General features: G+C 41.8%; 1 protein-coding gene across 1 annotated transcript in view; it reads left to right on the top strand.

Moving 5' to 3' along the window:
- Nucleotides 1-8104: 8104 nt before the first annotated feature.
- The window catches only part of Tm9sf2 (transmembrane 9 superfamily member 2), a 59023-nt gene continuing 54259 nt past the window's right edge, over nt 8105-12868 (top strand). The window contains exon 1 of the mRNA XM_008832724.2: nt 8105-8487. Coding sequence (XP_008830946.1) covers nt 8128-8487 — 360 coding nt within the window. The 5' untranslated portion in view covers nt 8105-8127. The remainder of the gene's footprint in view (nt 8488-12868) is intronic.

Raw genomic sequence — 12868 nt, 5'->3', positions numbered from 1 at the left:
CTGTATGTGATTTGTTTTTCTTTTGCTGCTTTCAGTATTGTCTCTTCTGTACATTTGGTGTTTTTACTGATATGTCCTGGGGAGTTTCTTTTCTGATCCTGTCTATTTGGTGTTCTATGTGCTTCCTGTATTTGTATGGGGATGTCTTTCCTTAATTTTTGGAAATTCTCTTCTACAATCCTGTTTAAGATCTGGTCAATACCATTAATCTGAGATTCTTCTCCTTCCTCTATTCCTATGATCCATAGATTTGGTCTTTTCTTGGTGTCTCACATCTCCTGCATATTCCATTCCTGTGTTTTTAAATTTTTTTAATAGTCTTTCCTTGAGTGGTCCAATTCTTTGGCTTTATCCTTCAGTGTTGATATTCGGTTTTCCATTTCATTCATTCTAGCGGTGAGGCGTTCCCCTATGGTTTCAAGTTGGCATATTGAGTTTTTCACATCCTTCTTCATTTCAACCTGAGTTTTCTTCACTGTTTCTCTTTTGTGAATTCATTCAGAAGTTTATTCCTATCTTCTTTTAGTCCTTTGGTTTGTTTGTGTGTTCGTTAAATTCATTGAATTCCTTGATCATGCTTATGCCTGTTCTTTTAAATTCTGTGTCCTGGGTTATTTCTAGGGGATTCTCCTTGTAGAACTCTTCTACAAGGAGACTGGTGGAGTTTGGTGGGGACATAGTGTGTTGGCTTTCCATTATTTTTTCATTGTGATTTTGGCATGTGAATTTCTTTTGTTGTTTGTGGCTCTGATATGAAAATCAAGTTTTCTTTTGTTGAGTTGAGGTTTGCTTCTGTTTATATTATTGGTATGCCTTAGTTGTTTTCTTATTGGGTTTGTAGAGCTAGTTGATCTAGGTTTCCGGTTCTCTCAGATTTTATTTTGGAGGGAACTGATGGCTTCAGATCAGCTACTCAGGAGCTCCCACAGAAACCAGGCTCCACTCAGGTACACTCAGGCTTCCTTCTAATGTTTGGACCCCTACTAGCAGGTACTCAGAGCACAATTTGGGAAGTTCCCTAAGGAGAGGCCCAATTTTGGCACTGTCAGTGGTCTGCTGAGCTCTCAGCCCCTACACTAGACAGAGGCCAGATCAGATGCTCTCAGGCTGTCTGCTGTGTTCTCAGCTTCTAAGCTAGACGGAATCCAGAACAGCCACTCTCAGGTTGTCTGCCAAGGTCTCTTTTTTCAACTTTTAAAATGTTTTTTGTTTGTTTGTTTTTTCTTGAGACAGAGTTTATTTTTTAAATATTTTATCTATTATTTTTGTTTTATGTGTATGAGTGAGTGTATTGCTTGCATCTGTGTAAGTGCACCCATGGTGTGCAATGCCTGAGGTGGTCAGAAGAGGGTATCAGATCCCCTGGAAATGGAGTTACAAACATGTGTAATTCATCATGTGGGTGCTGTGAACTGAACCCAGGTCCTCTGCAAGAGCAATCAGTGCTCCTAACTGCTGAGCTGTCTCTCCAGTCCCCAGAGTTTCTTTATATAGCCTAGGCTGCTCTTGAACTCATGATCTTGCCTCAACCTCCTCAGTGCTGGGATTAAAGGATTATACCACCATCATGCCCATCTTAAAGTCTTTGTCTGAGTCTTCACACACACATGGTATTTTGCTTACCCAAATCAGCCTTCGTAACAGCACTATTCTCTCCATCTCCAACAATAAAAATTCCCTCTAATAAATATCCCTTTTAGTCATATCTATTGCTAGTACCTATTGATCTGTTCTCTGGTCACTACAGTTTTATATTATCAAAATGTCATATAAATGGGAGTATATAACCTTCTGGATTTCACCCTTTTCTGTTGGAATGACTTTTATAAAATGGACATAATCTGGACTAATGACTTTTTGTTTGTTTGGTATTTTGTTTTTGTTTTTTGTTTTGTTTTTGGTCTTTTTGAGACAGGGTCTTCCTGTAGCCCCAGCTGGCCTGGAACTTGCTATGTAGACTAGTCTGGCCTTGAATTCACAGAGATCCACCTGCCTCTGCCTCCCAAGTGCTGGGACTGAAGGCTTGTGCCACCACTCCCGGCTCGGACTAATGACTTTTCATTAACGTTGGCAAACTCACTGAATCATGTGCTCTTGTGACTTGGGCACCTGATCTTGTTTCCTGGGAATCTCAATTTGCTACCTCACCCCAAGAAACAGAATGAATGTGGGTATGCTTGAGAATTAACAAATCAAAAGCACTGAAACGTAGCACATGCATCTTCTTTGAAAACAAGGAAGATGGAGAAATATTGCTTGACTTTGTGTGTATGAGATGTTTTAGGCTTGGGGAGGGAAGGGTAAGATTGTCTGATAAGGGTGGATCTGAGCTTGTACTTACACAATTGAAGCTGGAGATACAATTTTGAATAAAATCATGTGTGAGGCCTGACTCAAGGACACAGTTCTAAGAGACTTCTGGGGGAACAGGTGTTTGGGCCTACTCTTAAAAACTAAAGTTAAGAGTCAGGCTATTTTTATTTCAGGTAATTATAATGTGGCATGGTCATGCCTCACTTGTCCACAGTGTATATGTGACTCTGCCAAGCTCTGGTGTATAGCCATGGTTTTCTCCTTTTTGTTGTAGAGCAATATAGCATTATATGCACATACTATAGTTTATTTACAGGGTGAAAGATATTTAGATTGTTTCTTGTTTGGATGATTATGAAAAAAGCTGATACAAATATTTGTGTGTAAGTTTTCATGCCCACGTTTTAGTTTCTCTGGGGTTTGAATATCTATGAGTACGATTACTGGGTCATATAATAAGTGTACCCTTAGCCGGGCGTGGTGATGCATGCCTTTAATCCCAGCACTTGGGAGGCAGAGGCAGGCGGATCTCTGTGAGTTCAAGGCCAGCCAGCCTGGTCTACATAGTGAGTTCAGGTCAGCTGGGACTACAGGGAGACCCTGTCTCAAAAAGACAAAAAAGAAAATAATAAGTGTACCCTTTTACAGTAGCAACACATGAGGTTCTGATACTCCTGCCCTTGTCATGTATTGTTTTTTTTTCAGCTATTCTAACAAATGCATGGAGGTACCTCATCAGGTTTTAGAATGTTTATACCACATACTAATTGTAAAAATATGAGCTGTTGTGACATTTTTACATAGTTCATGATCTAATTTGCATTTCTCAGTTGTCTAATGATGTCATTATCTCTTGTACTTACGTACCAGCCATATGTCTTTTTTGAAAAGGTATCTGTTCAACTCTTTTAACTTTCTTTTTTTCTTTTCAATTTTTTGAGACAGGGTCTCACTATGTAACCCTCCTAGGCTGGCCTCAAACTCAAAATTCTCCTACCTCAGTCTCCTAGTTAGCTTTCTATTGCAGTGATAAAATACTCCAACCAAAACCAACTTGGGGAGGAAAGGGTTTATTTGGCTTACACTTTTCCTTATCACAGTTCATCTTTGAGGGAATCCAGGGCAGGAACTCAAGACAGGAATCTGGAGGAGGAAGCTGAAGCAGAGACCCTGGAGGAATGCTCCTCTGGCCTCTGTTCAGCCTGCTTTCTTATACAACCCAGGACCACCTGCTTAGGAATGGCACTGTCCACACCCATGTTGGGCTGGGTCTTCCTATGTTTATTAAGAAAATGCACATGTCTTTAACCCCAGTACTTGGGAAACAGGTGCATGTGGATGTGACCAGCCTAGTGTACATAGTGAGTTCCAGGCCAGTGAGGACTACATCATGAGACTGTCTCAAACAAAGAAACAACCTGGTGTACATTCTGAGTTCCAGGTTAGTCAGGAATGCATAATGAGACTATCTCAAACAAACAAAACAAGAAAATAAAAAAAGAAAAGGAAAATGCCTCACAGACATGGTCATAGGTCAGTCTGATGGAAACAACTCCTCAACTGAGGTTCCTTCTTACCAGGTGACTCTAGTTTGTTTCAAGTTGACAAACACACACACACACACAACTTCCTTAGTGCTGGGATTACTGTTGAGTTTTGAAAGTTCTTTGTATACTGACAAGTCCTTTGTTGTTCAGAAAATTTACAAATATTTTCTTCCAATCAATAAGTTGTGTTTTCATTCTCTTAACATTGATAATTTGTTGGTTGATTTGGTTGGTTGGTTGGCTGGTTTGCAGTGCTGGGAAGGGAACCCAGGGCCTTCCACACACTAAGCGAGTACTCTACTACTGAGTCACACTCTCAGCCCTGACAGTATTTAAAAAATAAAACTGGGGTCAGAATGAACATGCTCTTTTATATTTACCAATGTTATTTTAAACACCTCTCCATGTCATTAGTTCTTCTCAACATACTTTTACTGAGTAGGATCCTATTATATGAATGGAGTGCTTCAATTTATTTAACAAATTCCTTTGATGCACATTTAGGGCGTCTTCTATTTTTTCTGTCAAAAGCATTGCATTGGTGAACATATTTAGAACTGGAATCTTTTTTCACATTCAAAATTTCTCCCAAAAACAGATCCTAAGAACTACAGTTATTATTCTTTTAGATTGTACACATTTATAAGACTTTTGAAGAGTATCCAATACCAAATTGTCCTCCAGAAAAGCTGTTTAATGCTCATTATCAAAGTGTGAAATAAATTTGGTATTGTTATTGTGTTATTTTTAAATGTGCGTGTGCCCATGTGAGTTTAAGTGTATCATATGCATACAGGTGCCTAGATCCTGGAACTGAGTTTGCAGGCAGTTGTGAGCCTGCCTGATGTGGGTGCTCAGAACCAAACCCAAGTATTCTTCAAGAGCAGTAAGTGCTCTTTATCACTGAGTCATCTCTCCAACCCCATCACTGCTTTTTAACTTAGCTTTTTTTTTTTTTTAAGGCAGAGTCTCATGTACCCCAGGCTGGCCCCAAACTCACTGTGTAGCCAAAGATGAAGTTGAACTTCTGATCTTCCCACCTCCATCTCCCAAGTGCTGGGTTTACAGGATGAGCCACCATGCCGTTTGCAGCACATTGCATGACATGGGTGCACTTACCTACATGCAGGCAATATACTCATACACATAAAATAAAAATAATTTTTTTAAAGTTATAGGAAAGCCTATAATAAGCGTTGATCATTAAGATTTGTTATATTCATTTTCTCTGTCTCTTCATTGTAGTTCTGGGGGTTGAAACTAGAGCCTCACATATGCTATGCAACTATACTATAGCCTCTTCTCTTTTTTTGTACTTTTTGAGACACAGTTTCATTAAGCTGCCCAAACAGGTCTTGAAAGTGCAGTCCTTCTGTCTCAGCCTCCCAGGAGAGATGGGGTTGCAGGTCTGGCCCACCAAGCCTCACCCCCACTTTTATAGAGGAAAAATTGTTCACTACATTAGGCAGAAAAGAGGAAAGTGGGATGTTCTTCCTGGATGTACTATTTCTCAGTTGTCTGAAACTCAAAATCGCCCTTATGCCAAAATTGAGTATTTTAGGTATGATATTCTGACTCCTGCTGGAGTTTATTGATGACTCATTTTAAAATATTTTATTTATTTTTATTTTATGTGTATGCCTGTATTGCCTGCATGTAGGTAAGTGCACCTGAGTCCTGCAATGCGGGCGGAGGACAGAAGAGGCATACAGCTAATAAAATATAATGCCCCTCCCGCCGTTTTTTTTGCAAATAGAAGCTTTCCTATTAATTTCCCCTTGACAAATAAGTAGGGTGGCCAGATAATATTGTATGCCCCATGTAAGATTTGAGACTTAATTATCTGAAACTAAAACATTTAACTGGGAAATATTTGCCTTTGCTAAATCTGTCTATCCTATTGGAAAAATGTAGGCACCTCAGAAAAACAGGATGTCTAAAATTATCTCAGCAGACAGGAGTGGAAAAATACACGCCAGATTTTTAATTGCGGTTAACTATACAAGATATAAAATCTATCATTTAACCATTTTAAGTGTATAGCCCAATGATTAGTGTATTCAGTTGTGCAGCCATCAGTACCGCCCAACTCCAGAACTTTTCCATCCTCCCGTACTGGAACTCTGTGCCTATTAAAAAGAACACCTCCTCCCTTTCCCCAGCTTCTCTGTGGCCAATGTTTTAACTTTCTCAATATGATGGCGCCATATTATTATTTTTAAATCCGAATTGGCAACTGCAGCCTGCAGCAAAGGAGAAAAATCATACTCCCTCAAGTTTTGCTCCAGCCAGACGTATCAGTGGTTTGTGGAAGAGTGTCCTGGTCAATGGGGAGAACGCAGAGGAAATTTCCTTTCTCCCTACTTCGGAACGGCAAACTCCACGCATGCATTTCTGCAGCAGTGTCCACAAACCCGGGGCTACAGGCCCAGCGAACGCCCTGCCCCGCCTCGCCATCAGGTAACCTACAGAACCCCAGGTGAGGCGTCACCCAGAAGCAGCCGGATCCGGAAGTAAGGATCCGCGCCCTCCCCACTGCAGAGCCCCACCCACCCGGAGGCGGCCTAGCTCGGTGGCGTGTCAGAGTTGGAGTAGAAGTGAGGGCGACTTGCCCTACGCCTGCGCGCTCCGTACACTGAGCGGGTCAGCTGTCTAGGATCCCGAGTTCATTTTCATTCCGAAGACTCAGTCAGTCCGCTGTTTTCAGTTACTGAGTCAGGGTCGGGAGATAGTGGCGAGGACTGGAGGGAAGAAGGCTGGGGACCTCTCGGAGCCTAGATACTGAGGGGCACCGTGAAATTGAGGGACAGATTAATTGTACAGTGACTCTTAGCACAGGAGGCGGGGGAGTGGCTTGCGAGGGGACTGTTGGTCTGGTTCCCATAAAGGACTTAGTCTATAATAACGTGGCACAACGAACCGTACGTTGGCTATGAGTGAGGTTTGGGGTCTGAGAGGCAGGTGGTCAGAAGTGCTGTTATCTGAGGTGGGAAAAAAGAAAAGGCTGGGGTAGAGGCAGTGAAGGTCAAGTCTAGTAGAATCAGAAAAACACATGACTGGAAAAAGTGTTTATTTGCCTCCCCTTTATAACTATTTGGAGAGGACAGCTGCTTCCTGTGTTCCTATTACATGCCTAGCCAAAAGTTCAGTATGACCACTGTGTTGGAAGAGGTACACCTTTTTTCTGTTTTCTTCGGACTTCCTAGTTCTTTGGCTCATTAACATGCCCATCGGCTACATAAGGAGACACTGGTGTTCCAAAGCTTGAGTGCTCGGCCAGTGCAAATTACCTTTGATTTTAGCTCTCGTTGTGGTTACTAACCCCACAGTGGTTCTGAATCTTTTTTGCAGGGTGCTAGATCCCACTGAAAATCTGGTTAAAGTTATAAACCTTCCCTGGGGGAAATATACAAACACAAGAATTTAGATAGAAGTCTATGGAACCCCAAACTTTTTTGAACTTGCCTACTTCCCAAACTTACTCAGTCTTGAATTCTGAGCTCTGCGTCTTTGTTTTACACTTTAAGATTATGCACGTTTCAGAAGTGTTCGATTTAAATCCCAATTTGGTAGCTTTTTATGCTACCAAAAATTTTCTCCTTGAAAACTTCAGGAAATGCGGCACACACGCACGCATGTTGGTGCACGTGCACACACAGGCCCCATAGCACATCAATGTCACTTAAGAATAACCATAACATACTATTCCTTATCAAGGCTCCTTTCCTCAATGAGGTGTGTACGTGTCTTCCTTTGCCCTACATTTTATTCGCCTATTTGCCTCAACCTATTTCCACTCTTACAATGTTTACCGCATGTAGATTTACTGTCCCACACACGAACGCACCAACCATTTCAATGCTTAGCAATTGTCCCTGCTCTGAATAACTTTTTGAAATTTTATGAAGTTCTTCCCCATTTGTTTCCTTACCCGGCTCCCAACTAGGTAGGTGGCCCTGAAGTTTCCCTCCACCACCAAACTCTGGCAAGTTTGTCGGTCAGTTCTGTACCGAGAGAAGGGAACCGTACGAAGGGTATGGGAAGTTACTAAGAAAAACGGAGCGCCGGAGAAGCGCGACGCTCACAGCAACCCACCGGAGCTCGAGGTTGGAACTTGGAACCCGAGGGCGAGAGCCGGAACAGCTCCGGCGGAAGCCACGCAGCCGCCGCGCAAACCCGGAACGTGGACTCCCCTCCCCGCTCCCGCCCGGAAGCAGCGCGCTGCGCTCACGGCGCCAGCACTGAGCATGTGCAGACGGAGCCGCGCATGCTCAGTCGGCGGTCCGCTTCGGTGTCTGTCGCGGGGCCCGAGGTGTCTTCTAGCGCTACCGGAACTAGCAGTTGCGGACCGGCCTCCCTCAGCTCCCCACGGCCTTGCGGTGGTCTGCGGGCCTCTCTGCTCCTGGTCCTCGCTTCGACTCCCAGGCTTGGCCACCCTCCTCTCGCAGCAGCCGTCATGAGCCTCCGGCTACCAGCGTCGCCTCCACCGCGGGGTCCGCGACTGCTCCTGCTGTCGCTGCTCCTTTTGGGGACAGCCCCAGGCCCGCGTCCCGGCGGCGCCTTCTACCTGCCGGGCCTGGCGCCGGTCAACTTCTGCACGCAAGATAAAAAAAGCGACGAGTGCAAGGTGGGCGAGGCCGGGCGGGGGTTCCGGGAGCGCGGCGCGGGGAAGGGGCGTAGCTGTGGGTGGGGTCGCGTTCCGGGCTGTGGGCTTGCCCTTTGCTGTGCAGGGCTCCATTCTGCAAAGTTCGCTCAGGTGCCCACCCCGCCGGGTCGCAGGAACAGTTGGATTCTGCTTTCCCGGAAGTGTCTGAATGCAGGCAGCCCCTTGTCCTCGCCCAGGAGACGGGTGACCTCCTTGAAAGGGGCAACTCCCGGCCAAGTGACAACTTCCAGTAACTTGTTTCATTGCTTCCCGTTTTATTGCACGTTTCTGAAACTCCAGGTTAGGACGACTTACTTTCTCTAGGACTTTGATATCTAACTTCCAGCTTAGCGGTTGATTACCTGTGGAATATAACACCCAGAACCTCATAAACTGCGTTGGTAAAGACTAATAATCAGTCTATAAAAGAAACCCGTAAGAGCCCACAATTTAGCTTCTTTGGGATTATTTTAAAGAATTAAAAGAAGCAGATGATGGGAACAAGTGACGAAAACGTTAACTTCTTCGGACATTCACCCAAAAGTTTTCAGTTTACCAGCTGATAAGAGGCAAGAATAACTTGCTTATAGGTTATCCGACGTAGGGCATCCAAATACACCAAATTACAAAAACTATTTGGGGGAATAACATCTCTTTGAAGCTGGCCTCGATCTCACAGAGTGCCATTGATATTTTAACAGTTCAAATAATGGTTCAGAAAACCTTTACAATCTATAAATGGGTTTATTTACTGTTTTTTAAAGCTGGTGTTTATTTTATGACTGATGGTTTTACTGTAACTGGATTTTGAGGTTATTTTAGGGCATTAAAAAAGCTATCAAACTTTACATTTTGCAGTTCCTGTTTAGGTTTGTCAGCTGTGGTGAATGACATTGACACACCTATTCTTTTTTAAAAAAGAAGAAACAAAAAAGCTTATATCTGTAAAAATGCCTGTAGATCTTAAAGATTTACTCAAGTTAACAGTCAGTACACCAGTGTTTTAACTGTCACACCCTGCAGAGCAAGATGCTCAGGCTCCTTATTGAGAGTTCTGACGACCAGAAGGGAGATCTAGTCTTGCAAGCACGCTGGATTTTTTTCTATGAGTATTTCAATACTTTTCAACCTAATACGTGGCTTTTAAATTAATAGCAGTTGTATGTTGTGTTCCTAATTCCTCAGAGAGAAGGATATATCCCCTCTCCTCTAGCAACCTTAAAAGTAAGAGATGTAATCTTACGAAGAGATTAATGAAATCTGATATTATGAAAGGCATATGTTCACATACCTAAGAAAACACAAGTCTTCAGGGAAAGCTGCAGAGAGGAAGTGCACCTGAGGTAGACCAGAAATTAGAATGAGTGAACTGACAGGTGGTCTGCAGGCTAGAGGTTTTTTGTTTTCCCAAAATGTCTGTTTTTTAATTTGCGGGGGGGTGGGGTGGGGGGGGTGGTGTTCTTTGAGGCTTTTTAATTCTGAGAGGTGTAGGGATAAAAGAGTCAAGGCAGATCATATTTCTGAATGTTTGGATTTTCATTTTTGTTCTCAGCCACTCTCGAATCTCAGCCAATGGAAACAACTGTTATGTGAGGGGGATGTGTTTCTACCCTCTGTTCCTCCACTTTGACTAACTGGTGTAGAGAACTTCAATTTTCATACTTCTTCCCTTGCTCTCAGTGGACTTTATAGGTAGTGAACAGTTTAAGTTTTTATTAACTTCAATAAGGATGGTAACAGTATTTGTTTTCACACGCCCTTCTCTTACAGAAGTGTATTTCACATTTGGGAGGCTGGAAAATCTAAGATTAAGATGCCAACAGATTCAGGGTCTGCTGAGGGTTCATTTCCTGATCCATATATAGGCATGTCTTCACATGGTGAAAGGAATGAAAGAACTTCTTCGAGTCTGTTTTATAAGGACACTAAACTGTTCATGAGAGCTCTGCCCTCAGGACCTGATCACCCCCTTAAAGGCTCTACCTCATAGTTCCATTACCTTGGGGTCCAAGAATTCAACATGGGAATTAAGGGAGAGGGAGTACAAACATTCAGAACAGACCCATATTTCTTAAGGACAGTGTTGTACACATTATTCAGAAAAGCAGAAGGAACTTTTTTTTTGTGTGTGTCTTTTTTGAAGCAGGGTCTCCTTGTAGCCCCAGCTGTCCTGGAATTCACTATATAGACCAGGCTGGCCTTGAACTCACAGAGATCTGCCTGCCTCTGCCTCCCAAGTGCTGGGATTAAAGGCGTGTGCTACCATGCCCAGCGCAAAGATATTTTTTTGGGGGTCTTTTTGAGACAGGGTCTCCCTGTAGCCCCAGCTGTCCTGGAACTCACTGTGTAGACCAGGCTGGCCTTGAACTCACAGAGATCCGCCTGCCTCTGCCTCCCAAGTGCTGGGACTACAGGCATGTGCCACCACACACGGGTATTTTAAAATTTAGAAATGAGATTCCAAAACTGCTGTTACATAGAGAATGAGAAATTGGGTGACTAGAGAGGTCTTTGATCTGTTTCCATTTTTTTCCATCTGTATGTGGTAATCATACTTGCTAATTATATATTCCCCTTGAAATTTATTTTGGGTTTCTTAGAGGAAAAATTGTCTTTGTACATTTTTTGTGTGTGTGTGGTCTTTTTGAGACATGGTCTCCCTGTAGCCCCAGCTGTCCTGGCCTTGAACTCACAGAGATCTGCTTGCCTCTGCCTCCTGAGTGCACCACCACGTCTGGCTGTCTTTGTACTTTTATCATTGTTGTGAGAGTATAAAATACTTATGAATGGAGAATGAAACAAGTTTAGCATGGCATTAATGTAATGAATGTAATAGTCCTACAAACAGGAGAACTCTGAGGATTCAGTCATTTTTTTAAACTTAAAATTGTTTTATGTTTAATTTACTGGCAGAGAAACAGGAATCTATTGAAGATAAAATTGTATTCATGTTCCTCTAACTTCTGGTTAATGATTTTAGCCTTCATAAATACTGTGTTTCTGTGGCTTACTCTTTTTTTAAAATATTTATTTATTATTTTTTAATATTTTATTTATTTTTTATTTTATGTGTATGAGTGTACTGCCTGTATGTATGTGAGTGCACTCGTGTTGTGCAATGCCACGGAGATCAAAAGAGGGCTTCGGCATCCCCTGGAACTGGAGTTTAAGCACGGTTTGAAGCCGCCATGTGCGTGTTGGGAATTGAACCTGGGTCCTCTGCAAGAGCAATCAGTGCTCTTAACTGCTGAGCCATCTCTCCAGCCCACTGTTTTTTTTTTTTTTAACTTAATAACAGTAAGTGCATATATGTGCATACATTTTATTATTGACATAATATGCATTCATCTTACTTTTAGAGTGTAGCATTTTATTCTTACTAGAATATTGTCTGGTTTGCTTAATCGTTTCTTGTTTGTCAGGCATTTAGATTGGTCCTAGTTTTTCTCTGTGGTAATTTAGTTTTGTCAGAATTTATTTAGCAGGAATTATTTGTGTATTCTTAAGTATAAAATCAATAGATCAAAAATGAGGCAGTTTTATTAAATATTGGCAGATTTCTTTCAGGAAAGAATAGCTTTTACAGTGCCCTTAGACAAACGATACTTTGTGTCTACACAGTATTTTAATATTTATTTGCCAATTGCATTTGTTTAGGTTGTTGAGACAGGGTCTTGTTCTCCTGACCTCAAATACGATATGGTTCTTCCTAATCTCCCCAGTGCTGGGATTACAGGAGTTTAGTACCGGGTCCAACTCATCTATTCATTTAATAGCCATGTGCTCATACCTCAAATTTTTTTTTAATTTAAGTTTTTTGGAGTGTTGGAAGGTTGAATCCAGTAACTTGCATATGATAGGTTAATGTTCTTCCAGTACCTGAAAACACTTTAATGCGTCACTTTCAGTGCTATTGAGGTTTCTATGACTCCTCTTCTTCTATTTGCTGTATTTTGTTTTTTTTTAATCTTTTACATTTCTTTTAATTATTTATTTAATAACCATATAATTAGAAGAAGCATTTCATTACAACAGCATTGACATAAACCCTGTAAGACATAAAATTGAATGACTTTTTACCCTTTAAAGAAGATCTCCATTTCATCTTAAAATATGCTGTTTCCTATATTTTTTTCATATTTATTTTATTTTTATTTTCTATTTTTTAACTTTAAAAGAGATCTTCATTTCATTATTAAAATATAGTTTCATACAGAAAAATTCATTTTAATGCAATTGACATTAAGATGTTTGCATATGCGTTTCTAATCTCTATATATCAGATTATTACTAGTCACAGTTGGTTACTTTCTGAGCTCCTTGGCGTCTGAGCACGGATATAAAGTGTTCAGGTAGGTTTCAA

This window comes from Nannospalax galili, unplaced genomic scaffold (assembly GCF_000622305.1).
Source record: "Nannospalax galili isolate Female #2095 unplaced genomic scaffold, S.galili_v1.0 scaffold1316, whole genome shotgun sequence".
NCBI classification, from domain to species: domain Eukaryota; kingdom Metazoa; phylum Chordata; class Mammalia; order Rodentia; family Spalacidae; genus Nannospalax; species Nannospalax galili.
The sequence above is the reverse complement of the archived record's forward strand: the minus strand, read 5'-3'. Positions and strand labels throughout refer to the sequence as shown.